Source organism: Mycena indigotica (genome assembly GCF_014461135.1).
Source record: "Mycena indigotica strain 171206Taipei chromosome Unknown Mind.scaff0014, whole genome shotgun sequence".
Lineage (NCBI taxonomy): Eukaryota > Fungi > Basidiomycota > Agaricomycetes > Agaricales > Mycenaceae > Mycena > Mycena indigotica.
This window is the reverse complement of record NW_023503013.1, coordinates 1,044,527-1,071,395: the sequence shown is the minus strand read 5'-3', so window position 1 is coordinate 1,071,395 and position 26,869 is coordinate 1,044,527. Positions and strand designations below refer to the sequence as shown.

The 26,869-nt window shown below is 53.8% G+C and overlaps 4 protein-coding genes across 4 annotated transcripts; 2 read left to right on the top strand and 2 right to left on the bottom strand.

The window, feature by feature from the left end:
* Positions 1-2,439: 2,439 nt before the first annotated feature.
* MIND_01313600 (uncharacterized protein) lies at positions 2,440-3,441 on the bottom strand (the record flags this gene model as incomplete). The annotated part of the gene is made up of 3 exons (XM_037369591.1): positions 2,440-2,589; positions 2,655-2,893; positions 2,955-3,441. The coding sequence occupies 3 exons, from the start codon at positions 3,439-3,441 to the stop codon at positions 2,440-2,442; spliced, it is 876 nt and encodes a 291-aa protein (XP_037214089.1).
* A 2,546-nt stretch (positions 3,442-5,987) lies between these two features.
* MIND_01313500 (Structural origins of high-affinity biotin binding To Streptavidin) lies at positions 5,988-7,115 on the top strand (the record flags this gene model as incomplete). The annotated part of the gene is made up of 2 exons (XM_037369590.1): positions 5,988-6,552; positions 6,607-7,115. 2 exons carry the CDS (start codon positions 5,988-5,990, stop codon positions 7,113-7,115), a joined length of 1,074 nt encoding a protein of 357 aa, XP_037214088.1.
* Positions 7,116-7,342: 227 nt separating this feature from the next.
* Positions 7,343-8,353, bottom strand: MIND_01313400 (Streptavidin; the record flags this gene model as incomplete). The annotated part of the gene is made up of 1 exon (XM_037369589.1): positions 7,343-8,353. The coding sequence occupies one exon, from the start codon at positions 8,351-8,353 to the stop codon at positions 7,343-7,345; it is 1,011 nt and encodes a 336-aa protein (XP_037214087.1).
* A 3,832-nt stretch (positions 8,354-12,185) lies between these two features.
* MIND_01313300 (uncharacterized protein) lies at positions 12,186-13,008 on the top strand (the record flags this gene model as incomplete). Its single annotated transcript, XM_037369588.1, has 2 exons — positions 12,186-12,642; positions 12,698-13,008. 2 exons carry the CDS (start codon positions 12,186-12,188, stop codon positions 13,006-13,008), a joined length of 768 nt encoding a protein of 255 aa, XP_037214086.1.
* Between the last annotated feature and the right edge of the window lie 13,861 nt (positions 13,009-26,869).

The following is a 26,869-nucleotide window of genomic DNA, read 5'->3' as shown; positions in this document are numbered from 1 at the left end:
TGGAGGATATAACTCTGCTGAGCTTTACGCTGTAGGAGACCACGAAAATCCAGATTTCGACGATTACGCCGAAAATTACTCTCCTGAACTTCATCGACTCTTTGGTACTCCTTACTATCCAATCCCACCAACTCTCCAGGAACTAGTTGCACTAGAAATGTCGCTTACTGGTACTGTTTCAACTGTCATCCCAAAGTTGGATGGCACCAATTATCAGGTCTGGGAGGAGAGTATTTCGAACCTCCTTATGATCCAGAAAGTGTGGGGGCATACTGAAGGAACCATTCATCGCCCTGCAGATGACCAGGTAGAAGCCCTAGCCAAATGGGACGAAGCCAATTGGGTCGCTGTTGGTCTCATGAAGGCCCATATGACCAATACCTTGCAGAGAGAATACGGCTCCAAGGTCAGCGGCACTACCAAGGTCAAGCGAAATGCCAAGGAGCTTTGAGATGCTCTAGCAGAAGCTTTTAGCAAAACAGCTGCAGTAGAAGGCTTTTTGCATTGGAAGCTGCTCAACTCCTACAAGTTTGTTGCGGGGGAGACTCTGGAGAAGCAAATCGACCAGATGGACACCCTTCGTAACTCTGCTATCACTGCTGGCATGGAGGTCACTGATACCCAGTATTCTCTTATGCTTTTGTCGGCACTCCCTGCTTCTGAAGGCTGGGTAACTTCCTACCTTGCTAACACTGCAGCCGACAAGCTCAAGCCTGGTGTGGTCAAGCAGACGATCTTGACCACAGTCAAATTCAACACTTCCCAGGGCGAAGGATCAGCCCATAATATTTCCACAGTCACTCGTCTTCCTGGCAAGAAGAAGTGTGAAACTTGTGGGGGTAATCATCCTTCGAACCAATGCTGGGTCAAGTACCCTGAGAAGCGCCCTAAGCATCATAAGGGCAAAGGCAAGGGTAAAGGCAAGGGCAAAGGAAAGGCCAATGGGGGTAGTTCAAATGTAAACAATGCTGTTGCTTCTGGTTCCGGTACCAATACACCTGTTTTCTCTGCTTATATCAGAGTGAGCGCAAGTGAAGCAGTAGCAAACCACGATCATATTGATGATCTTGTGGCTATATCAGAGAGAGGTTTCCTTCAGGATTCTGGATGTACGAACAATGTGTCTAGTTATCCTGAGGATTTTTACGAGAGGCGTGGGGACTTCCTTAGGCCTTATGTCGGAAACCAAAGCAGGGACGGAAATTGCTCCATAGCCATTCGATGGCCCGCCCCCGCGCAATACTGCGTCTAGACTCCGATCCGAATTCCATCAAACTCGGCTGATCGTCGTCCTCCGCAATGCCAAGATATCTTGGCAAGCCCCATGCTGATGAGGATAAGGCCCGTACACTGCCGAGTTTGACTTAGGCAAAGTTCAGGCCATGTCGGAGTCATCGCTCAGGTTGGCCGGCCCCGGTGAGAGCAGTTTACGGCGCCGGCCGGCCCCCGCCAAGCGCCTTCACCCCGGTCGACATGTGCGGCAAACAGCAGTGCAGCTGCAATGTTAGCATTGGCACCTGCCGCCACCTACAGCCCCACCTGGCCTCTGAAAAACCTTAGGACAGCAACCATACAGTGCTAGTAGTTGGCGCGCCGACCGGAGTGCTTCGCGGACCGGCCGGTGAGGCCGGCGGTGTGGAGTCGTGGACTCGGCCACCCGCCCTGTGTCACGACTGACGGAGGAGGGCTGTTGAGGGATTTCAGGCGCTCAAAAGACCTAGGAATAGGCATAAGACTTTGGGACTTGGGGTTATATGGAAGCCCACGCCCGTTTGTCGGGCGTGCCAAGGGGGACAAACGGGCGTGCCAAGCCGACCAATGGGCGTGGCACGCCTGATGGATGGGCGTGGGCTTTGATCGCCCGCCAAAACCCACGCCCACGCCCATCCACGCCCGTTGGCGCAAGCCCACGCCCATCGGGCACGCCCGAAAGTGAGCTCTCTGCGTCTGCTGAGTACCCGCTGTGGGGCGGGTTCTGCCGCTACTCGCCGGCGGGCGCGGGGCTCGCGCTGGGGTGGGCGGTCGCGTGGGAGAACGCGGAGCACGGGGACGCGCATTCGGCGAGCACGTGGGCGGGGCAGGCGTTCTTCGGGGCAAGGCCGGAGGACGATGTGATCACGACGCGGTGGCTCCTGGGGGTGAGCACGGCGCCGGAGAAGATCTGGGCGGCCACGATGCTGGGCGGGGATGTCTTCACCCGGGCTCGCCCCACGCCTGTGCGCTCGGCGGCCAGGGCAGCGGCTGCAGGTTCGCATCCCTCAATCGAGCAAATTATCAAGAAGGGCGAGGCGGTTGCGCAGTTGTAGGCTCCGTATAACAATTTAACTGGGCTATTTTACTCTTTTCACGTGCTTGATGTCTCTCACATGTACACTCAAAAAACCTGTGACAAAGCTCTGAGATCAGCCCGGATCATACCGGCATAAGAGTACCAGGTGTCTACGCTGAGCTGGGACTCGGAAGCAGCACATTGCTCCCTCCAATACTGCCAACGACAGCAGATGCCAGTGCCACCGCAGCTGCAGATGCAGACGCAGTAGCTGCACTCGCGGTCGCCGCCCCTGGGCCAGCGACGAGCGTCGCATGTATCTTCCGAACGAGCAGCACCAGGATCCAGTATCCGAAAGTCGCGAATATGTGATCTGCACCAGCACCTCGACCGGCCCGGGGGGCGGCGGGGGGCGGCCGTCGGGCAGCGACTCGGACTCGGGCTGTAGGATGCTGGAATCGGCACCCGGGCCGGAGTTGTCGGCGAGGGTCTCCGTGTCCGAGGCCGCATCGGCGTCGGCGTCGGCGTCGGCGCCTTCGGCCGACGGGCTGGCCGTGGGCTCGGGCCCTGCGGCTGGCGGCGCGGGCTTCTCGGGGAGAAACACCAATGTATGCGTAGCGATCGCTGCACCAGGAAAAAGTCTCAGCACAGGTCCCGGCCGCGGTCGCAACGTGCATGTACGCACCGCAGAGCATCTCGAGAAAGCCGAACGCGAGGATGATCCACTTGACGACGTCCTGCTGCGGGTCAAGGCCGGTGGCGATCGCGAGGAGCGCGAGGCGCAGCCAGAGGAGCGCGAGGCAGAGCCCGAGCACGTGGGCCGGGCGGCGGCGGCGGCCCCAGGCGCGGGGGCCGCGGGCTGGGGCTAGCAGAGCGGGGACGAGCAGGTAGAGCGCGAGGAGGCCCGACAGCAGCGCCTGCGCGGCGCCCATGTAGGAGAGCACGTGCGCGGGCGGGTTCAGCAGCGCGAAGACGGCAAGCGTCGGGAGGACCCCGAAGAGCACGGACACGGTCCGAAGACCGCGAGTCGAAGAGGGAGAGGGACGGGACCGGCGGCCCGGCCCGGGGGCCACCGTGGCGTCCGAGTCGGCGGCGGCGGCGCCGAAGCCCTTGAGCGCGCCGTCCGCGTCTGGGTCCCAGGTCGGAAGGAGGGTGTGTGGGTAGGTGGGCATCGGGAAAGATCGTTGCAGCGGTGATGAATTTCATCATCGGCTTTTAAGGTCGGAGTGACCCCTTGATCGCCAAGATCCAGGCCGCCCCTGAGGCCCTGCGCCGGTGCCGTGTTGATCCCACATGCCCAGCCCGGCGCGATCAGGTGTGTACACGACGCGCCGATCCTTGCCCGGGCCGGGGAAGTATTGTGCACTCCATACCGTCGTGGCGTGCGGCGTGCGCTCCAGATGCCGCTGACGCCGGACGGTGGTGAAGTCGAGGCTCCTGTTGGGTTGAGGACGGACGGTCACCGAAGCTCTGGCTAGGGCGGAGCTCAGCCAAGGAACAATCATGGTGCGTGCGTGTCACACACCTATGCCAAGTTGACCTTGCTCACACCGCTGTTTGCCGCATCGATCGTCCTGTGGGGTGGGCATGACGAGCGGCCATGAGAGCTGGAGGAAAGGAACGATGATCGCTGTCACCGTGACGTGGCAGCACGTGTGCCGTTGATACGCGATCGCCGATCACCTTGGTTGCTTCTTACCACCACCTACTCACGCCGGCGGTCCGACTTCAGTCACATCGCACTGTGCTGGAGCGAGGCTCCCTGTATCGGTCATGCCTCGACAGACACACACCCTGGGGTGCTTACTAGACGACATCCATCATCGACGGTGTTCAAGTTGCGAGCTGTTTTCCGCCGCAGGCCTAAACCCTTCCCGGGGAATCCCAGCTTTTTTTCGTTCATACAGCTTCTGTTGGACAGGGACACGATAGGTGGCCGTTGCGCGGGGGATAAAAGGGCCGGGTGCGCGTGTTCACGGTGGGCTGTCTTCTGGGCGAGCCCGTAATGCCAGTGGTTTCAGTTCCAGAGAGGTAGGTCACCTGCGCCTGCCGCCCGTCGTCCCAGTCATCCTCCTCGAACGGCCCGCAGCATCCACACCTGCGCTGCAGGCCGTGCGCGGGCTTGCTGGTCCGCGACTACTGCAGCGTTAGTACGGCGGCCTTCCGCGCCAGCTCCGCGGCACCCAGCTGGCACGCGACGACGAGTATCTGGACCGTGTGCCCGTCGAGCTGGCCCAGCTCCTCGAGGACGGCCAGCAGCGTCTCCTTTCCCGCGGTGACGTCGTATTTCTAGCTGTCCCGGAAGTGCGCCAGGAAGACCTGCTCGGCGGTCATCAGCGGGTAGTACGCGCCCACTGCCGGGCGCTTGTCCGGGGGCCCGGCGGCTGCCGCGGGTACAGCAGGAGGAGCACCGTGCGCAGGACGGCCTCTTTCTCCGGCAGCAAGACGAGCGGGAGGCCGCCCTTCGTGGGGTTCGCCCCCGGCCCCGTCGGGGACGGGAACGCGAACATGTGCCGGAAGAACGGCGAGCCAAACGCGAGGATGCGCTGGTGCGCGTAGAAGTCGACGCTGTCGCCCGATCGGATGACGACGTCCGCGGGGTTGTCCTCGTGCGAGTCGGGCGCGAAGGGCGGCGCGGCGTTGACGACGGTGTCCCCGCGGGGGCCCGCGTAGGAGTGCCAGGGAGGGGAGCCGGGCGGTCGTCGCGGAGGCGAAGGCTAGCGCAAGTGCCATGGTGGTGGTGAAAGAAAGAAAGAAAAGTGGCACAGCCGCAGGAATGTCATCTCAATCACGTCATCCATCGATGACACGTGTCATGCCACACTTTTACTCCTGACCACCACATGCGCCTCCCGCGGGGCCAGCGCGGTCCTGTGTCCAGCGCTCTTCGCCAGCGTCAGCGACCCCGGGGCCACTCGGCCTCACGGCTTGCTCACTGTCTACACTGGCACGGTAGTATCGAGTCGACCCGAGCAGTGGGACAGGTCACTTTAGTCTTTCCCACGCTTCCGAGTCTCAGGCTGACATTCCCCGGCCGGGCGTATACGTACGCGTCTCGCTGGTATGCGACCTCCTCCTCGGCACGTGCTCATGGACGTGCACAACACCCCCTCTACGGCTCACTCGTCAACGCGCAGTCCACCGGCGTCTTCCAGGTCGGCCCGGGGGGAGAAGAAACGTTCTGTCGCCACCGGCTGCCCGGGCCGGCGGATGATGGGGCACTGTCTGAACTATACAGTATCCGCCAGATGGTGCTGTGTCGCGGCTGCGTCGCCTCCAGGAGGTGCCAGTGGTGGACCCGTGTACCGAGCATGCGGTGGAGTCGAGGACGTGTCGGGACTGGACGATGATGTTTGAGAGTATCACGACGGTATCCTGGGTGAGTCATGCTGCAATCCATGTTCTCACTGTGAAACTATAAAAGCTTGACGTCGACATGTTTGCTTTCGCGCCAGCCTGAGCAACACACCGAAACCATAAATAGCATAGACACTCCGTGGGTCATGCTGCCAGGCATCACTTGACTTCCCGCTTCTTTCTCGTCACCGTCGGTATCTTGCAACGCCGGAAGACATGGAAGGCTGATGATCTCTGAGCAGCCTGCCTGCTTGTGTTCTGCGCTATTGGACTGCCAGCTAGTGGTTGTAAGGCCGCATCAACTCCACCGCTGGCTTCCTAGTCGCCGTCTGCAGTGTGTTCTCCATGCCGTCCCGCTGTCATGCCCACAGCCCTGCGCAACTCTCTCGCTCCGGGCGACATGGCCTCGCAGCTTATAAAAGCAACAGGGAGACAAGCGCACTCTACAGCAGCACGCTACAGCACTCTACAACACACTACAATCTTGACTACAATGAGCTTCAACGACCTCAACGGCGTCTGGCGCACCACGGACCCCGGCGCGGCGGGCGACTACAACTACGTCCTAGAGCTTTCCGCGGGGACGGACGGCGCGCTGTCGGGGTACATGCGCGCTCCGCAGGCGCTATTTTACCTGCGCGGCCGGATTGATCCGGAGCCGCGCCCGGCGGCCCGGCCCGACGGCGGCATCGCGTTCGGGTGGACCGTCTCGCGCCGGGCCGAGCAGGTCGTCGCGGAGTCCACGACGGGGTTCGCCGCGCAGTATTTCCCTGAGGCAGACCGCATCGTCGCGCAGTGGATTATCGCGGAGAGCACCACGCCCGCGGAGACGTGGAACAGCGCCAACGTCGGCAGCGTCGTGTACACCCGGTCCCGCGGGGGTCAACTCGAGGAGCCGATTGGCAGTCCGGAGCCGGAGGCACAAGGTGTGACGTGCCACGTCACAGGCCGAGGTGTTTACTGATTCAGACTTCAAACAGCAGCGGCCGCATATGACTACACGCGGCTGACGGGCACATGGTACAACGAGCTCGGGTCCTGCGTCGAGCTCGCCGCGGACCGCCTGTTCGGCCTCTCGGGCAAATACAACTCGAGCGTGGGCGAGGCGGCCTCGGAGTACTTCCTCGGCGGGACGTTCGACCGCGCGCTGGCCGCCGGCGCCGACGGGGGCAGCGGCAAGGGCGTGACGCTCGGGTGGAGCGTCGGGTGGAACAACGCGGCGAACGGGGACAGCCACTCCGCGAGCACGTGGGCGGGGCAGGTGTTCTTCGGCGGGGACCCGGCGGGGGACGTCATCACGACGCAGTGGCTCCTCACCGTGAGCACCGCTTCCACGCGCGTCTGGGCGTCCACCAATGCGGGCGCGGACGTCTTCCGCCGGACGCAGCCGGATGCGGCAACCGTGGCCCGGGTCAAGGCGGCCGGCTTCGGCGCGGCGCATCCGAGCGTCAGCGAGATCGTCGCGAGAGGCGAGAAGTATGCCAAGTAGCTTTCTTTTTTCGAATATGTAGTCGACGCAGACACGATTGCAGCAGTATGATGCACCATCCATTGAATGTAAAACCCGAAGCAAAGATTCTTTCATTCAGACCACACATAGTTCCTTACTTATTCTGGGTCGGAAAGAGAAGCGGTACGGGGCTCCGAGTCTCTGTGCAGGTTCCAGATGTAGATTGGATTGGTAATGGATAAGATCATTTGGTTGTGGCATTACACTTACATATTCGCGATCGCCTCGCCCTTCTCGACAATCTTGTCGATGCTAGGGTGTGCGAGCACGCTGACCCTAGGCACCGTCGCCGCCAACGCAGCCTTGGGCGCGCCGCGGGTAAACACGTCTCCGCCGAGCATCGTCGCCGCCCAGATCTTCTCCGGCGCCGTGCTCACGCCGAGCAGCCACTGCGTCGTGATGACATCATCCTCCGGCGTCGGGCCGAGGAACAGCTGGCCCACCCACGTGCTCGCTGAGTACGAGTCCCCGTGCGCGGCGTTGTTCCACCCAACGGCCCACCCGAACGACAGGCCCATGCCCTCGGCAACCGGCGCGGACACGTCGAACCGGCCGCGCAGCTCGTACGCCGCAGAGGCATCGCCCTTTTTCGAGTTATACAGGCCGACGAGTGAGCCTTGGGGCCACGCCGAGAGCAGCATCCACGAGCCGAGCTCGTTGTACCACGTGCCCTTCAACCGGGTGTAGTCCAGCGCCGCGGCCGCGGTCTCCGGATCCGATGCCTCCGGATCCGACCTCAGCATCTCGGCCGGGACGTCGGTCACGTGCTGCTCCTCCGTCTGCGCGGCCTCCTGCTTACTCAGCCCTGTGCGGCCACGTGTGTACACGACGCTGCCGACGTTCGCACTCCCCCACGCCTCTCCGGGCGTCGTGCTCGCGACGACGACCCACTGCGCGACGATGCGCTGTGTGCTGGGGAAGTACAGCGCGTTCCACATGGTCGTCGAGTGCTCGAGCCCCGTCTCCACGCGCGGCGCGAGCACCCACCCGAGCGCGTACCCGGCGTCCGGCCCGGCGCTGGGCCGCACCCCCGGGTCGATGCGGCCCTGCAGCGTGATGGCGGTCTCGACGTGTGTGTTTGGGGAGACGGCGGTCATGGACCCCGTGAGGCTGCAGCTTTGCAGGGCGTTGAGGACCAGCGTGTAGTCCGCGCCGCCGGCCGTGTCGGGGTTGGGGGCGGTCCAGGTGCCGCTGACGGTGGTGTAGTCGAGGCTCATTGCGTGGTGGGGACTTGGCAAGGGTCAGACGGTGTTTATGAGGCATTTATAGTAGGGTGGTTGTTTTTAGATGAGGGGCTGGGCAGATGACAGGTCGACGGCATATCGAATGGTGTAGAAACACATCTGCCAGTTTCCCTCCGGGTTAACTTAATCACGAGAATTCATTGCGAGAAAAGGCAAATTCTTTCTTGGCTCGTGTTGACGCCGGGCAACATCGAGTGTAAGATAAGAGCCGGTCCAAGCCTGCGCAGACGATGCTCACAGAGCACATCATCGCGTTCGCGCCCTGTCTTCTATGCGAAAATCGGCTCTACGTACCCTGCGTCAGCATCAAATCATCAACACTACAAAGGACGCACGACAAATGTGGGACCCCGGCGGCGGTGTGCCATCTAGCGGTGCGTCAGGCTCGGTGGTCTACACAGCAATCGGGTGGTACGGACTCGGCAGACATACGGGCCCCCCGGGGGCGCGGGGGCCGTGCCCATGGGGCGGCACGGCGTGTGGTGGGCGAGGAGCCGGAGCCGGGGCAGCGGAGGCGGCCAGCGCGTAGAGAACGATCGGAAGTGTGAGGCGGAGAGGAAGATGCATGGCAGGGGTTTTGGGGAATAAGATATCTGATGAGTGGTGGGGGTAAGCCTGGAGCGCATCTCGAAGTTTTATAGCTTGGGAAGGTTGTATTGGTGGGAGAAAGCCTCCGGGAGTCTGAGCGAGCGCAGTCAGCGGTATTCAGGGACGCGTAGTCTTTGCACAGGGCTTCAGGGATCGGGAATTGCCAGATGACGAGCCTGAGTATTTAGGTTATTATCGGGAGTATGTGGGCACCGTTTACACTGTCTTGAGCTTGAAATTGCGCTGGGTAACCAGCCTGGGTCGTTAAGATCATTGTGCAACTGAAACAAGCTGCCCCGGCCACTAGCAAGTCTGGTCGAGTCTGTTGATCCCTTCGGTATTTTGTGCAGACGCAGGGCCGCAGCGTAGGGCTAGTGGCAGTGGAAAACCTCTTGTGCGGATGTGACATGGTGGTCAAGAAGGAAGAAGCGTAAGCGAGATCGCCGATCAGTGGGCACACGTGCTGCCACGTCACAGTGACACGCATCTTTGTCTCCCCCACCCTCCCCCGCATACGAATGGCCTGCTGGGGACCCGCGTGTGTGCTTTGTCGTTTTTTCCGTTTATAGAGCTTCTCTTGAACTAGGCCATGATGCGTGGCCATTGCGCGGGGGATAAGAGGACCGGTGAGCTAAGTATTTTCCGCTGCAGCTTGCAGGCTAAACTCTTCTCAGTTGGTGCTTTGTTTCTATGGACTCGGGACTTGCTCAGGACTCAGAGGTTCTTGGTTCGCCATCCATTCTTAGTGGTTCGCTAAACCACTTTCAGTTGCTCTTCAAAGTCATTCTCAATCGCCCAGCCATCGCAAGAATGCAGACCACACACATTCGTCAATCATGATATTGGCTCGCCGCGAGCTTCCCCCGCCTTCCCATTCTTCATGTCGTCGCGCTGTCATCGACACAGCCTTGCCCTCAATCCTCCCCCGGTCGCGACAAAAATACCTTGCGAACCATGAGCTTATAAGCCGCCCCCACCCCGGATCCATCCAGCAAACTGCAAACACCAACCCTCAATGAACCAACAGCAATCCGACTACACCAGCCTCCCAGGCGTCTGGACGGCCGTCGTGCCGTCGACGTTCGGCGCCGTCGACTACACGCTCCATCTGAGCATCATCAGCTACGTCGTCACGGGGTTCATGGTCGGCACCGTCCCGGGCACCACCAACAAGATCTCGCTGTCGCTCATCGGGCTGATCGACCCGAAGCCGCGGCCGAGCGCCGGGACGGAGGCCGGGTACGCCGTCGCGTGGACGGTGGGCGGCCGCGCGGAGAAGGGGCGCGAGCACGCGACGACGTCGTGGAGCGCGCAGTACTTCCCCGGGCTGCGGCCCGGCGGCAGCGCGCAGGACCGCCTCGTCGCGCAGTGGGTCGTCGCGGCGAGCACGGAGCCGGCGGACGCGTGGGAGAGCCCGAATGTCGGCGCCGTGGAGTACAAGCGCGACCGGGCCGGGGACGCCGCGGAGCCGGCCCCTGGCACCGGCGAGGCCGTGCAGAATAACCGGCTCAACGGCCGGTGGTACAACGAGCTCGGGTCGTACATGGAGCTGCACGTGGCGCTGGAGGACGTGCTGGAGGGAAAGTACAACTCGAGGGTGGGCGATGCGTATGCGGAGTATGACCTCCGGGGCGGGTTCGACCGGTACCCGCCCACAGGCGAGGGCGCGTCGCTTGGCTGGGCGGTTGCGTGGAACAACGTCAAGCATGGGGACACGCACTCGGCGAGCACGTGGGCCGGCCAGTTGTTCTTGGGCGACAAGCCAGATGAAGATGTTATCGCGACGCAGTGGCTGTTGGGAGTTAGCACGGCCCCGGAGAAGCTCTGGGCGGCGACAATGCTTGGTCTTCACGCGGGCCCCGCCCGGGCCGACGACCAGCTGGAAGGCCGTGGCCGCGAAGGGTGCGCATCCCAGTGTCGAGCAGATTACCAAGAAGGCCGAGAAGGTTGCTCAGTTTGCAGAGGTGTAGTCCGAGTTTGTAATATGCAATTGATCATGAGCCATGGCCAATTTTTCTCTGGAGACAGGGTCAGTATACGGTAGCTATCAATAAACACAAACTTGAATTGGCAGCAAACACGGGAAGCACTGGACGACGTCCGCTGTCCCGCCTGAGGAAACTCCCGAGATGCCTTGCCGGATTCCTGTGTAGGGAAGAGTAAGTATTTAATGTGCAGGCAACTGCTCATTCCACTGTAAAACACCCACCCAGTCGTACCAGCACAGTGTCGGAACATCGATGAAGCTCCGCTCCGGCCCTCCTTGCAACCACCACACTCCTCTACGCGCTGGCCGCGACCGCGCTCTACCCCCCGCCGTTCCCGCCCCAGCGCCGCCCCCCGCGCGGGCTCAACGGAGCTGCACCTGGCGCGCACCCGAGTGAGGGCATATAATCGTTGTGACGGGGGATACGACTCGGAGGGCTCACGGACTGTCCAGCCAGCGCAGACGAGCCCATCCTGCCGCGCGCTGCAGCTTCAAGTTGAGAATCCGGGAATCGAGAAGCCGCCTCAGAAGCGTAGATAGAATAGCCCTGTTCACGTGGAACGTCGATGTCGTCTAGTGAGCCCCAGTGTGTGTGTCGAGGCACGACCGATACTGGGAGCCTCGCTCCAGCGCGCACAGTGAGATGCACTGAAGTTTACGGACCGCCGGCGTGCGTAGATGGTGGTCAGAGGCAACGAACATTACTATTACCCCGGCACACCGGGCTGCCGGATAGGTGGGTGTCGTCAGCAGGTTTGTTTGACTTTTGATCGCATCGAAACGCGTGACGTCGGTGACTCGGCTCTGACGTGGCGCTCATGTCGAATCCGGTCGCTTCGTCAACCCAGCAAAACCAGAAGCATCAGGCACTGAAGATTCATCCGGACTCTCTGCCAAGATCCGCGGCAACTGCTTATAAGTATATTCAAGTATATTCAAGGCAAGTCATTTCACGAAGCATTCTTCACAGAATATACTAACGATACGGGTATGATCTCGCAGAAGTAAATCTTCAAATACTTTGCCTCGGTACACAGCGGCGCCATTGCCACGCAGTCCGTTCTCCTGACTCGGACCCGATCGACGAGGAGCCTGTGCCAATAAGGGGGGCGACAACAGCTCGATGAGGGGCAGAAATGAGATGGAGGGGCCTAAATGCGGTGCGCACTTCCATTCACTCTATTGGGCCGCTTTAAAACCTTGCGCAGATGCGTAGCTTTGCCCATCTGAATGGCCGACACCGACACTCTCCTTCCCCTGTCCACCCGCAAAGCGTCTTTGGACGCTACGCCCGATGATGTCCAATTCTCCTCTGACAACGGCGACTACAGACCCGTCTGGACCCTCGCGGACGTCGCTCCTGTCGTGCTCAGAACCCTGTTTGGCGTGCTCCCCACGTTCCTGGCCTTCTGTTTGCTTACCTCCCCTTCCATTCCCTCCCCGACGCCGCCGCTGCGGGTCTCCGGCCTCCGCGTTGGCCCGAACTTCGTCTCCGCCGTCATCGCCATGTACATCCTGACCCCGCTCTGGTCGCTCCGTGCTGCACACCCGCCGCGCGTGCACATCACACAGTACTGCCTACTGTGGCTCCGTCTGCTCTTCCTCTCGATTGTGTTCTGCCTAGACCCCACCGAGAAGGTCACAGAGAACATATTCTTGCAGCTCGGCGTCTTCGAGTTCTTCTGCGGTGCGTATCGGGTCCCGTTTCATCATATAAGCACCGGGGACTTAGACAATTTCAGCATCCTGTGCGAATTCGCTAGCCATACTCAGCCCAGGAGTCGACGACGGCACGCCCAAGCACGTGCGGGAACATCGTCTCGTCCGTTCGGGGCTCACGACGTTCCTCATCAGCCCCGCGTACTTCTGGGCATTAAAGCTCCTGGTGCTGTTTTACACGGCCGCCCCTGGCCATGGCCCGCCTGTGTCGGATTGGGCGGCCTGCGCAGTCCTAGCGATTATGGCGGTGGTATTGCCGGTGTTAATGTGGGTGGATCACTCGGCACTGGCGGCAGTGCCAGCAACAGAAAAAGACGTTGTTGCAGATGTGTAATCATATGATAAGTAACGATTGTTAATTATTGAGTTGTAAATAGATGTTACCAGTTGCTTCCAATGAACATCAGGATGTGGAGTATGCCGCAACTTGAAATTATGGACGCCAGCACATGTAATATACACTGTTCCAGCTCAAACTTGACGGCTATCACCAGTCTGATGAGGAACAAAATGGTGTACATTGCAAACAGCGCACACTAACTCATAGCCAACCACATCCCTTAGCGCCGGGCCCTACATCTCAGATTTCATTGCTATAAACTTGAAACTTTGAGCTCTGGTCTGTCCTTCGTGGCATGTGCTGTTTCAATCAGTTTGCTCAGACTCCAGAGTGGTCATGTCGGATGGACAGAAAAGCGATGGGTGAGATGAGGATCATATCTAAAAGCACGGATAACATGATATGATCATATCATCTTGAACTGGGACTGTTGAAAACTGTCACTCAGGCTGTCACTCACAACTGGAATTACATGTAATCACTTCAAGGTGAACAACAAGCGCTGGGCGGCTGTCAGCTGCCACCAAGGATCAGACAAAAGCACCTGCAATCTGTCATGAGGATAGACTTTTCTCCAATCATTGTGATAGAAGTGTACATGTTGCGCCCACTGATCAACGAGTGACAAACTTTAAAACAGATAGGGGACATTCCAACGACGGACAAAAGGCATAAAGGCCTGCTCCAGTTGTTTGACTCTACCTCTCTGGATTACCATGTCCCTCATGCATATCCTCCTTCCTGTTGCACTAGCCATGCTTGCAAAGCTGCTTGGCTTCATCGTCAATGAACTTAATCACAGAAAGTTCTTTGAAAATATCCGCGGACCAAACTCCTCATCGTGGCTATTTGGTCAAAAATATTTCACATTTTCTTCCTGAGATTAATTTTTCTAAATTCACCCCAGGGAATTTGATTGAGCTATATCACTCTATGTCTTTTGAAGCAACAGAACATACTTGGAGAGAGGCCTATGGCAGTTTATACCATATCAAGGGCTGGCTTGGGGTAAGTCACAAATGAGTCTAGTTTAAAGCTTACTTACAGTATGTACAACTTAGTATCCAATATTGATGGTCTCAGACCCTGTGGCCCTGCAACATATCTTGAGCAGCCCCAACTTTGATCATGCCCCTGCCTACCAGACCATGCTTGAGTGTGGCTTCAGCCCCAAATTCATTACAATATTAAATGGTGGGTTTCACATATCATAACTCAATATAATATATATTATATTGTTTTTAATAGGTCAGGAGCACCGTGCTGTTCGGACCTTATTATCTGCTGGATTTGGAACCACTGCTGTCCAAGCATATACCGCACATTTTCAACAGCTTGCTGAAAGAGTAGGATATATCAGAAATTTATTTATTTTTAGTGCTGATACAAGTTCAGCTCACAGGAGATATGGAGGAACTCCTGCTATATTCAGATTCTTCTACTATTGATATCATGCCACTGTTGCAGCAGGCCACTCTGAAGGCTATTCTAGATGGTGAGCAGTTAATTCTGATGCAAATGCACTGATGTATATAGTTCAATCAGCTGCATTTGGCTGTGGAGAAGAAGGCATCTCAGCAGAATCACTTCATGGCACAGAGCACTTTGTGTATGTTTTGATTCATTCCCCATAATTTTTGATTCCTTTTCTGATTATATCCTTTATAGTAGTCAGCTAGTATCAACTCAGTCAAAACTCCAACTTGCCATTGATGGACTGCTGAACATAGGCTTTCTGCCACCAGGGCTTATCACATTTCTGGCTAGATTTCCTCTAAATGGCATCATGAGCTTCTTGCACCAATATCGGGCCATGATGAAGCAAGATGGCTGGAACATAGTCAATACCAAGCTTGAAGCTTTCCAGAGAGGAATTCCAAGTGATGATGTCTATGGGAAAGTGCTTCATTCTATAATATCATGTAAGCCTATTCTAATCCATTAATTATGGGATTTATACTCATTATGGAAATAGCCAAGAAACCTAACATAAATAATCTGGTAGGTCAGTTGGCAGAGCAGACTGGTGCAATCATGGTTGCAGGCCAAGATACTACAGTATGTTCTTTCCCAGTGGATAGATATATACATTACATAAAATTTCAGGCAACCACCCTGGCATGGATTTTGGTGGAATTAGCATATAATCCACAGATCCAAGAATCCCTAAGACAAGAAATCAGCAGTGCAAGAAACACACCTTACAATCAGTATACTTTACTAAATGCAGTGATAAAGGTATCCCTTAGCTAATATTGTATTGTGTACTAAACATAATTTCAGGAGGGTCTTAGATTGTATCCAGTTCTTCCATTTGCACCCAAGATTGCAAAGATAGATACAGTCATCCATTGCACACCAGAACAAGATAATCTGGGTATTGGAAATAATGGACAGCTGCATGTTCATAAAGGCCAGCTTATCACCCTCTCAGTAATATCCTATCACAGGTCAGAAATACAACAAAAAAGTCATTATATTTCATATTATTCACATTTACCATTAGAGACAAGAGTTTGTGGGGGGCTGATGCAGAGCAGTTTAATCCTGGAAGATGGATCAAGGGGCAGGTCCCCAAAACTTCTGTTTCAGGACCATTTGGACATCTGTGAGTGACCAAAAGTAGTGAACGTCATACACAACATATCTCTCAGGCTTTCCTTTTCAACTGGTCCACATCATTGCTTAGGGTATGGTATTTTATCCTATATATATATCTATTACTGACACCCAGATGATTTAGATGGCGATTTGCGTAAGTTAAACATCCTTTTTTGATGTGAATAAGGACTAATCAACCTTATTTTATCAATAGCTTGCTTGAAATACAGGTTATTCTCTGTGAACTCATTACAAAGTTCCAGTTTTCAACTGCACAACACAATGCTGTCACTCCAAAACTTGCAAATACCCTGATACCAACAGATGAGCAAGGAAATAAAGCAGTCATGCTGACTGTAACCAGATTGATATAGATAATAGGTTATCATACCATTTTACTTCATTTATGTAGTAGATTCTACAGTTGTGATGCTCACTCTATGATATTATAAGTGAGTATTTTATGGTGGAATATATTAAAAAATCTGTAATCTGTAATGGCAACCTATAGGCTCCTATAAAAGTCCTAGCAGGGGAGAATCCAAAACAAGGGGGGGTTTCAGATCCAAATCACAAATATAAGGTCAGAGAGTCCTTTTTCAAACCTGCTGGACCCCCCTCCCCTTCCTGCTATATAGGGTAATACTTATGTTCCCATGATTTGCTTCAAACCCCAAGGGTCCGCCTACTAAGACTAAGAATGCCAACTATAGACTGCCTGTCTGACATGCCAAGGAGGTTGGTTACTGGATACAGAAGGCCTATGTAAGGAGGTTGGCTGCGGGATACAGAAGGCCTATGTGACATCACAGGCCTTATTCTAAGGGGACAGGATAGTCTTGATGGATTGGTGATAGTGCAGACAGTAGAGCACTGGGATAGTTGAGGGATGCATAAATCATCCTGTGCCTGAGGTGTGCTTAGAGGGTTAGTGATGGCCAGGTCTGGTTCAGGATTCCGGTTCGAACCCAAACTGGACCGGACTAAATGCGTGTTTAGCATTCAGGTTCACACGGCAGACAACATTAAGTCCTTTGGCTGATCGATGCTGTCCTTTTCCAGTCTGTAGGCTTTGTTGGGGCTTTGTTTAGACAAAGCATACTGCAATTATATTTATGTTTTATTTATCCCATTCAAATTGTACTCAAAAGCCACTTTGTGTCCATTGACACTCTTCATTAATAGGCAGAGGTGATGAGTCACAAGTCCGGGCCCCAGGTCCGCACACATGCCGAGAATTTTCCTTCTAGCCATGGTCCACCATGTTGCACACAGAGGATGACTGCCTCCATGGCCCTACTGCATACGAGATGCTCTCATGAAGCTGTTACTGTTCCAGCTGGGGATGGCCAAGCATGTGCGGGGAATGCTCAGTGATGGGACAGTTGTCGGTTATCAGGAGGTGTTGGGCCGCATCTACGGGTATCAGCGCGCTGCGGCCTGTGCGGGGGGATTGAGCTTTCGCCGGCTGCGGGAGACGGGTCCATCGTCCGAGTTAGTAATAGGGAGGCCGGAGGTATCTCGTTACAGGGTGACGACCAACGGCCAGCTCCGATCGCTTGTCGAGCAAATCAGGTCTCTGGCAAGGACTGATGCTCATTTTGGTATTTGGGGAGGACGCTATCAGCCAGACACACTGGGTATGACTGGTTGAGCAGGTGGGCACAACTATCCCCAGGCCTTCAGCGTCTGATTGCGAATCAGGCGCGAAGGTGTCAGCCCTGATACTTGGTGGCCAGATAGAGTCAAGCAGCGGCGAGGCGAGGCCGGGAGGAAGTCGGTGTGGGTCATTAGACCATTGCACTGGTGCCTCGGCTTACGCGTGCGGCTGGTAAGTGGGCCAAGAGGGTTCAAAATCCTTATCAGGCACATGGGGTAAGGGGGAGGGGGGGGGTCTCAGGGGGGTAAAAAAAAAACTTTTTGTATAGGAAGATTTGGGCCTTATATGGGTGTAAAGACACTGAAAATATAGTGTATACACTCCAATTTCTAGAGTTCACAACTCTCATACTTATATCTATATACTTTCAGGCCCATGAGCTTGGATAGCCCACTCTGTTATAGGTCCATGGACAGGGAATTGATGAGAGGTGAACATGTTGAAGAGTTGATATGGCCTGCCATGTGTGTTTGAAGGTTCCAGGTACATACATACATATACATATACACATACACATATTTCAAAATTTTTGCAAAAAAAAAAAATTCACAAAGATTGAATTTTTTATCCCACTTTTTGATCGCATCAGTGGTCACATGATGCGAATCGTGGGAACATATTCAGCATTCACGTTTGGCAAAATCCCGTTTTGAACCGAACCAGTGGTCTGGCGTTTGGCTGAAAAGGGCCAAGAACTGGACCAAACTGGACTTGGCCATCCCTTTCGAGAGTCTGAGTGTGGGGAAAGTTGAGATTCCCCTGACATAATCAATCATGATCTATCATGATATATAGGGCTCCCCATGGGCCCATACAAGGCCATAGTAACAGCTCAATGGCAGCTGTCCAAAAAACTTTGTCAGTGGAAATTTTAGCTCTAAAATTATCTAAAAAAGGGGAACTTCTCTTTGTTTATCAGGCATATCACAGTTTTTAGGCATGTCACAGTTTTTTTGGGCAACTGGGGTTTTTTGGTCAAATGTCATTCTAGTTAGAGACTAGTTTGGGATTGTTTGACTTTTGATCCCATCGAACGATGTGACACAGTGACGATGTGACACAGTGACCCGGCGCTGACGTGGCGGTCATATCGCTGCTCCGCCGACCGCACCAGGTATTCAGGGAGCGACGAGGGGCGAAATATGGACAGGGAAGAACAGCGGCGGCAGCACGGGCTGAAGTCTCACCATCGAGCCGCTTTCAACACGTTTCGCCCAAGTTTTGCCTGCGGGCTGTCGGCCAAGCGGAGAACGTCCTCTGGCACAGTGTTGGAGGGAAACGTTAACGACGGCAGCTATGGCTGGATACTGGGCCCCGACCTTGCCAATATCGCGCCCAAAACACCGTTTATTCACGGGCACTCAGTCTTGACTCTTCGTCCTCCTTGCATGCATCCACTTCCCCTGAGGAGGGCATCGCCGTGTTCGGTCTCCTCGAGGCCTTCTGCGCCGCCGGCGCGGTTCGCCTTATCTCAAATCCTGCCTCACTGCGTCATATGATAGCAGCTACACACGATGTCTAGCCGCCGACACAAGCCTGAGCAATATGGCCCGCCGTGCGTACCGCAGGACCGCCGTTACGGCGACGCCGCGCTGCTCTGCCCGCGCCGGGCTCCCGGCGTTCAAGCTGCGCGCCGCACGCAACCCAAGCGGGGACCCTTCCCGATTTGGTCCGACTTATCCACGGCGCCGGAACGTTCTCCGCGGTGCTGGGGTTGGCGGGGTGCGAGCGGCACTGACGCATGTTAGGAGGGAATCATTCCTGCCACTGTAGCCGGGCCGGTCGTGGGGATGTGCTATGCCTGATCCTTCCCCTCGCAATTCGAAAGGGACGTTCGCCCAGGTGGAGCGTATTCTGGGGCTCGGGAAGCAGGTCAATTCGAGGGTGGATGGGCGAGCTGGGGTGCCTGTGGCGTGTGCGTCGCACTTGGCGAGTTTCCGTGAGAAGCTGCAGCCGACGCAGGCTCCAGCGCACGCATGGTGCTCTCCACCGCAGCCCTTCGCGAACCTCCCAGGTCTCCACCGTCCGCGCGCCACAGCCGGAGAGCGTCACCGCCGGCGCCATCATCGACATCATCGGGTGGATGCGGTGACGTCATGGCTCGTCTCGCCCTGGACCCAAGCTGCACTGACTTCATTATGACGCCGCGCCACCTGTCGTCGTGGAGCGGAGCCCGGGCCCTGGACGAGCGCAGGGTGGGTATATAAGGGGTGTCTCAGGCGCCCCATTCTGCACAAACACCCACCGCTCCCACTTCACTTACGAACACCCCAAACAAACAAACCACTCTCCCAACGTAACGAACTACTATCATGGTGCGTATGCCTGTGGCGAGGAGCAATACGCGGCTGACTCGCGGCAGGGCTCCATCTTCAGCGCGATCGGCCGCGGGATCAACGCCATCATCGGCGCGATCGCGAACGTGATCATGACGATCGTGAGCGTCATCACCACCGTGCGTCCATTCCCCTCTGTCTTCCCGCCTCGCTCACCCCGGCGCAGATCATCGTGACGATCTTCGACGTCATCCTCGACATCCTGTGCTGCCGCTGCTTCGGCTCGCGGCGCAGCGGCTCGCGGTACAGCCGCCGCCGCAGCCGCCGCAGCACGACCCGCCGCGGCGCGTTGTAGATACCCTGATGACGAATGACGAATATGTATTGTAGTAATACCTGTATTTTGGCGCGCCGAATTGCATACACGTCCGCGATACACAGTGACTTGGATAAGTAGCAAGCTTGCTGCACTCTTTGCAGTGCAACTTGGCTATCGCGGTGTCCGAAACATGATTCAAACATCACGTCCGAGGGGTGTTCGTCGTTAGTCGGCCTTCGACCACATGGCAGGTATGTTGCTGGGAAAACCCGGGCAAAAGACTGCCAATCCGCTCACTGCTAACTGTGATATCAGACACAACTTCACCCAAGTGGTGATGTGTTAATCACGAAGTGTTGTAGGTAGTAGCTTCCGGAAAAATGCAAAATTTCTGTCTTAAGAAGCCGCCTTCATGAGCTGCCCTTCCCAGCCGTCAAGTTGATCCCCCATGACAACAAATGTTGCAATATTTGATGACCACAATCCGGCCATTGTCTCCACTGGGAATTGGGGTCAGGGTGGAGTTACGGATGACTTCCAGGGAACAAACCAATGTCCAGAGGCTGATGGTGCCACAGCAATATTCACATTTACAGGTAAATTAAATTTTCAATACCAGCGGCCATTGATAAAACACATGCATATATAGGCACCTCTGTAGCACTCCATGGTGTGGTCAACCGCAATAACGCAGGACCAGCACCACTCGTTGCGACCCTCAATTTCACACTTGATGATGATACCTCCTCATCAACATTATACACTCCTGCAGCCAACTTCACCACAACGGTAACCCACCACGAGCCATTCTACATGTCTCCTCCCCTTCCAGAGGGAATACACACCCTCAAAGTCACTGCATCTGTCACCCAAAATTGCGTCCTCTATGTTGACTATTTTACTGTCAACTCCAGTTCTATTGCCGCCATCGCAGGGAATACTTTCTATCTGATTGATGATCGGGACTCCCAGGTCCGAGTCACCTACCAGCCTATCACAGGCTGGTCCCAGCTCAGCTCTGAGGCCGATGTGATGCACACATCCCAGCAAAGTACTGCGGCTAATGCAAGCTTCACTGTAGAGTTTGATGGTGCGGTCTTCTTATACATATATGGTAATTTTGTACTCATTGGTTATGTAGGCCGTGAAATATCTTACTATGGATCTCTGGATTCATCAAGTGCAACAGGAATATCAGTGGTCCTTGACCATAGCACACCAAACTTGATTGTCCCTCCCCCAGCCACATCACTGGTCCTGAATGTCCTCATCTATAGCTCAGGCCCTCTAGATGACAAAAGACATACACTGACTATCAGCGCCCAATCTACAGGCACCATCTGGACTGATTACTTCCTGGTTGTACCCTCACTACAAACAAATGGCTCCTCCAGTTCTCATTCAACTCTGAACTTGCCTAGCTGGGGCCCTTCTTCTTCTGCTACTGCATGGCCTTCCACATCCAGTCTGTCTCCCAGTGCAAGCATGCACATGGGGATGATTATTGGTGTCACTATTGGAGCAGTGATAGCTATTGGTATAGGGGCTGCTATCATAAGGCTTGGACTCAGATGTCATTGCAAACAGCAAAATCAGCGCCCTCCAAGCCCAAATATCATTTTCCCATATCCTGATAGTCCACCATCTCCAGCCCAGAGGCCCAATAAGGAAGCTGCTGGCCTTGCCAGTAAATTATATCCAGCAGCAGATATTTCTGACCAGAATCACTTATCCTGGGCCTATTCTGGAGACCACAGGCCTCAAGCGGGTAACCATGATGATCATCAAGAAAGATCCGAGCCATCAGCTCCTCCCACATATTTTGAATAGTTGACTATTATCTTTTGTACCATTAAAATTTTTGAAGATAAGTATAGTGCAGGCCTACTGCTCAGCGCAACAATCACTTTTGGTGGAACAAGATTACCAGCTTTAGCAACTATTTACTGCATACTATACTATTTTGATCAGTTCATCGGTTATGTGTCACACAGGGCTCAAACTGATAAAATTCTTTTTGTCAGTCATATATATCTGGCAGAAATTGGCCCCAAAATTGGTAATTTTTCATCCAATCCAGCACTGAAATTCCCTAATGGGAAAGGTGTGACAAAATTTTAGGTTCACCACAATGGGTATGCATGCCGGAAATCCCCGATATTGGGTTGGAAAAGTGGATTAAGGCCCACCAGACACCCCCCCTCCCTCTGTGATGTCACGCCACGTGACTACACGTGACTTCCCAAAAAGGTAATTCCTTGATTGTGCACCATTTCTGACAGATGTTCAGTGTGCATTCAATGTAGTAGAAGAAGAAGAAGACGAGATACATACCGTCTTGGCCGCGGGCATCGTGATTTGAGCAAGATTCGAGGCCAGAATGTGTGCGCTGGCAGGTGTGACATGGCCACGTCATCACATCCCAAATAGGAAATTATCATCAAATGCTCAGTGTTTCCCCAGAATGCAAGCAGAATGTCCTTTCAATAACAATTATATCTATTGTAAGACTATTGATGACATTCCCAACCACCCGAGAGCCTACAAAAAAAAAAAAAAGTGATTTAAGCCTTCCTAAGCACCCCCCCTCCCCTCCCCCCCGATGTCTCTAGGGTGGAGCACGGGTCCGGGTCCGGGTCTCAGAAGGCTGACCCTGACCCTGACCCTGACTAACCCTGACCCTTCCGGGTACGGGTCCAACCGGGTCCGGGTTGACCCACGGGTTGCAAACATGGAAGCAGAAGATGTATTTAGGACAATAATTTTGACATAATATACATTTTGCTATATGATATTGGCTCAGATATAGTATATGTAACCTTTTCCTCAAGATTTTGAGCATATTCAATCTGATTTACTTCTATGTCACATGTCACATGAGTGACATGAGTGACATATGATTTTTTTTTGTCTTCCAAAAACTGACAAAAATCATGTTTAGATAGGGAATTGTCCCATCACAACAGCTTATTGGACCCTCCGGGTTGACCCTGAAAGGGTCCGGGTTTGGCCGGGTTCAGAAATAGATGTACCCTGACCCTGACCCTGACAGACCCTACCCTGAAACCCTGCGGGTTGACCCTGACCCGTGCTCTACCCTAGATGTCTCGGCTTGCGCCAGCACATATCCCTTGGTTCACCATGTCACACAGATTGGCAGGTGACAACAAACTGATCGAAATAGTATAGTATTGCCATTTTGGGGATTACTGCTGTTGAAGCCTAATTTGTGAGAAAAGCTGTAAAATGTAACCAAGTCTAATTAGAATAACAAGCTGTCAAACTGAAATTACTGTTCTTAAATTATTCATACCATGATGAATGAGCAGTTAATATTATAGCCATCTCTGTGAATATACCCTTGTCATTGTAATTTGTCAGCAGCAGTATTGAATCAGGTTGTTTTGTCAGTGTCAGGCCCGGGCTGTCTTGAATCGTTGGCATCCAACTGCAGGGGTCTCAGAGAATGGATGATTATAGCCTAATAACTACATCCTGTAGGTACATATGGCTTTTATACACTACAGCATTAGGAATAGGATTAGATCCCAGGGCAGATCAGATAGGCACTGTGTAAAAAAGAACTTTTTATATATGAAACAATTAAGCCTTATATGGGTGTAAAGACACTGAAAATATAGTGTATACACTTTAATTTCTAGTTTACAACTCTCATACTAATATCTACATACTTTCAGGCCTATAAGCTTGAACAGCCTACTCTGTCATAGGCCTATCATCAGGTAATTGATGAGAGGTGAACATGTTGAAGAGCCTAGCATGTGTGTTTGAAGGTTCCAGATACATATATACCTACCACATATACGTATACACGTAGTATTTTACTCAATCTGAATGCCATTTTTGGCGTGACAGTGTACATGAAATTCGCAAATCGGATGATGACATCAAATTGCCTAATTAGGCAACTTTAGGCACCACAGGCACAGAAAAGGGTGATACTGTAGTAATTTATTCAATTCGGCGCCCCAAAATGGTGTGACATCAGCGCTGAAATCAAATTTTCAGCGCTGCCTGTCGATGTGTGTGACAGCCGAAATCTTTCGGCCCGGAGGGCCGCCAAAATTTTTTTGATGCTTTGATGGGCATTTGACATTCGGCATCTGGCTGTGGGCCCGTGACACGCCAAAATATTTCGGCGCCGGAGGGCCGGTGTGACACGTGACTGCCGAATTGAATAAATTGCTACAGTAAATTACCATTTTAGGAAGGGATTTTTGAAGATTTGCTGTGAGATACAAAAAAATTTCGCATAAATTGACAGGTGTGATATGTGACATGTGAAATGAGTAAAATACTACAGTGGATGACTTCCCGTAAGGGCAAAGGAATTGGATGGAATTTCCGAGCGGTGCCAATCTGTCACTTTTTAGCTTAAAGTTCATGTTTAAAAGACGGTGGCTTCCTGTAAGAATAAATAATTTTGGATGCAATGCTCGAGCTCATTCCATTATTCAAACAACACATCAATACTTAACTATCATGAAAAGGGGAGTGATGCCCAACGACGAGCTGCACCAGGAACAAAATAGCACATCCTAGCACTAGTAGTAGCAGCCACAAGCACACAACTATGCTATGTTTTCTCATCTCAAGCGAGATGTGGCAGTGTGACGCATGTGACTATCTGTGACAGTGATCATGCTTGTCACAAACTGGTAAGTTTTCGTGATGGAGGCAAGAAAATAGTTTATTTAGGGGGTCCTGACCCTCTGAATAAATCTAACCACTTTTTGAAGTTTATTAGAGGCCCAAATGGGGATTTCAGTCCGATGGGGTCCTGATGGGACTGCCGTCATCTGAGCAAAGGAGTTTATTCATGCAAAAACAATTACTTTTGTCTTACGGAAAGTCACCCAGTATATAAATTTTTTGCAAAAAAAAGTTTCACAAATATTGAATTTTTTATCCCACTTTTTTTTTGATTGCATTAATGGTCACATGACATGAATTGTGGAAACTATCATATGATATAATCTTTCTTAACCAAACCAGTTTACTCCTTAGTTTACCTTTCCACTGCAGGTGTCCATTTGGAAGACTGCTATTGGGTTTGCACCCAGTATTACTACTGACCCATTTCCTTCAATTAGGCCGGTCACGGTCACATGGGATTTTTTGGCCGAAATATTTCGGCGGGTCACGGGTCACAGCCAAATTTTTTGGTCCCAAAGTGTCCCAATTAGGATGATTTTCAAAATTTCCGCGCCTGCGGGCGTGCCGAATTTCCTAATCAGGCAATAGGTCACGCGAAATTGAACATTTCGGCCAAACGGTCACGGGTCACAGGCCCGCTGAATTGATCGAAATAGGTCAGTATGAGAAAGCTTTAGTGAATGTATGGATTCCTTTCACGAGTGACTCTCATTGTATGCCAGTAGCCGGTGGTAGTACCGTGGTACTTGACTGCCAGGCTGGCCTCAGTGGTTTGCATGGCTGAGAACCACAAAGAAGAGTTGAAGTGAAGGAACCCGCTTCATACGCCGCACCGCCTCGTCACTCAGGGGCTCCCCAAGGCAGTGAATCCCTTGGCGATCAAACTTAAAACGACTCCACTCCGCCCATCATCATCATCCTCATCATGGCGCCCCCCATATGCCCACGCCCGCCTCCTGACGTCGGACCCGGACGAGCTCAAGGACCTGCATGCCTTTGAGCTCGACGACTCCTCCCAGCCGCGGCCCTGGCATGCCGGGCGTCCGCCTCGGCCTCACGGCGCTCCTCGCCGTCCTCCCAACGCTCGCTGTCCTGGTGCTGTTCAACCCGGTGCCCGGCCTCCTCTCCGCAAAGGGCCTCGCGCAGGCCTTCCTCTCGCTGCCGCTTGCGGCCTCATCAGGAAGCACAGAATTTCCAAGGTAGGTCTAGGTTGCCTACATTGCACTGATTGGCTGGTAGAAAGGGTGCCGATTAGATTGACGTAGGTAGTAGTCGGTAGCAGACTCTCACATTCCGGTAATGCAACACTTTGTTCCGGTAGCGGCTGGTAGTGACCATAGCTACCGCCAAGACTATGGTAGCAACCGGCCTATATGTTCTACGTAGACGAACAACACATAAGTATTGCGTCCAGTTGATAGTGAGAATGAAATAACAGTGAAACAGAATGTATTCAAAAGAAATAATATTAGAGTAGGGTAAGCCTATTCGTCATCGACATTGCCATCACCTCCGTCGTCCTCTGGCTCCGAATCGGTATCTCCACTCCGGCCTGCGATGTCGGGCGCGTATGCGGGCCTCGACCTCTGCTGTCACTACCATGTCAGCCGCGGGTTCGGCATCATCAACACCCGCGAGCTTGCTGTTGAGCGCTCAGTCATGATATAGGTAAGAGAAAGTAGAAGGCTACACACCGAAGCTTCCTCGACCACTTGTTACGCAGGTTCTTGCTAAACGTTGGGTCAATGTCGTCCCACTTTTTGACATCGGCAAGCATGCCCATATACTTGGCAGCAACAGAGTCTTCCTCGAAGGCAACTTTGACGAGCCGTCCGGTTGACCATTCTTCGATACAGAATTGGACCTGACAAGTATCAGTTTGTACTTCATAAAAAAGTAATACGCACGGCTGTGAAGATAAATGCCATTGTAGGAAGAGTGATAGGCATAAACATGTCTTCGAAGACGATCCCCATGGACCGGACACGTTTACCGAAGCAGGCGCTTTGTAAGATATTGAGGAGGATCGGGTTTTCGAATAAGCACGTCTGTGCTTCGATATCCTCGACAGCCATTAGCGAGAGCAGTTGAATGAATAGATGATCATGAATGTGTACCTTATGTGCAAAGCGCTTATTGCCCGAGAGCTTGGTGTACAGCAACTTGTTTTTCTTGCGTGTTGCCTTGTCGTTGCCGTCCACAAAGCCATAATGGACCTGAGTTTTAGGACGAACATGGTCGCTTACAATATCGCCCCGAATCCGAGATGGCCGTGCCGATATCTAGACAGAATCAGTAAGTGGATGTCGAGAAAGAGAAGAC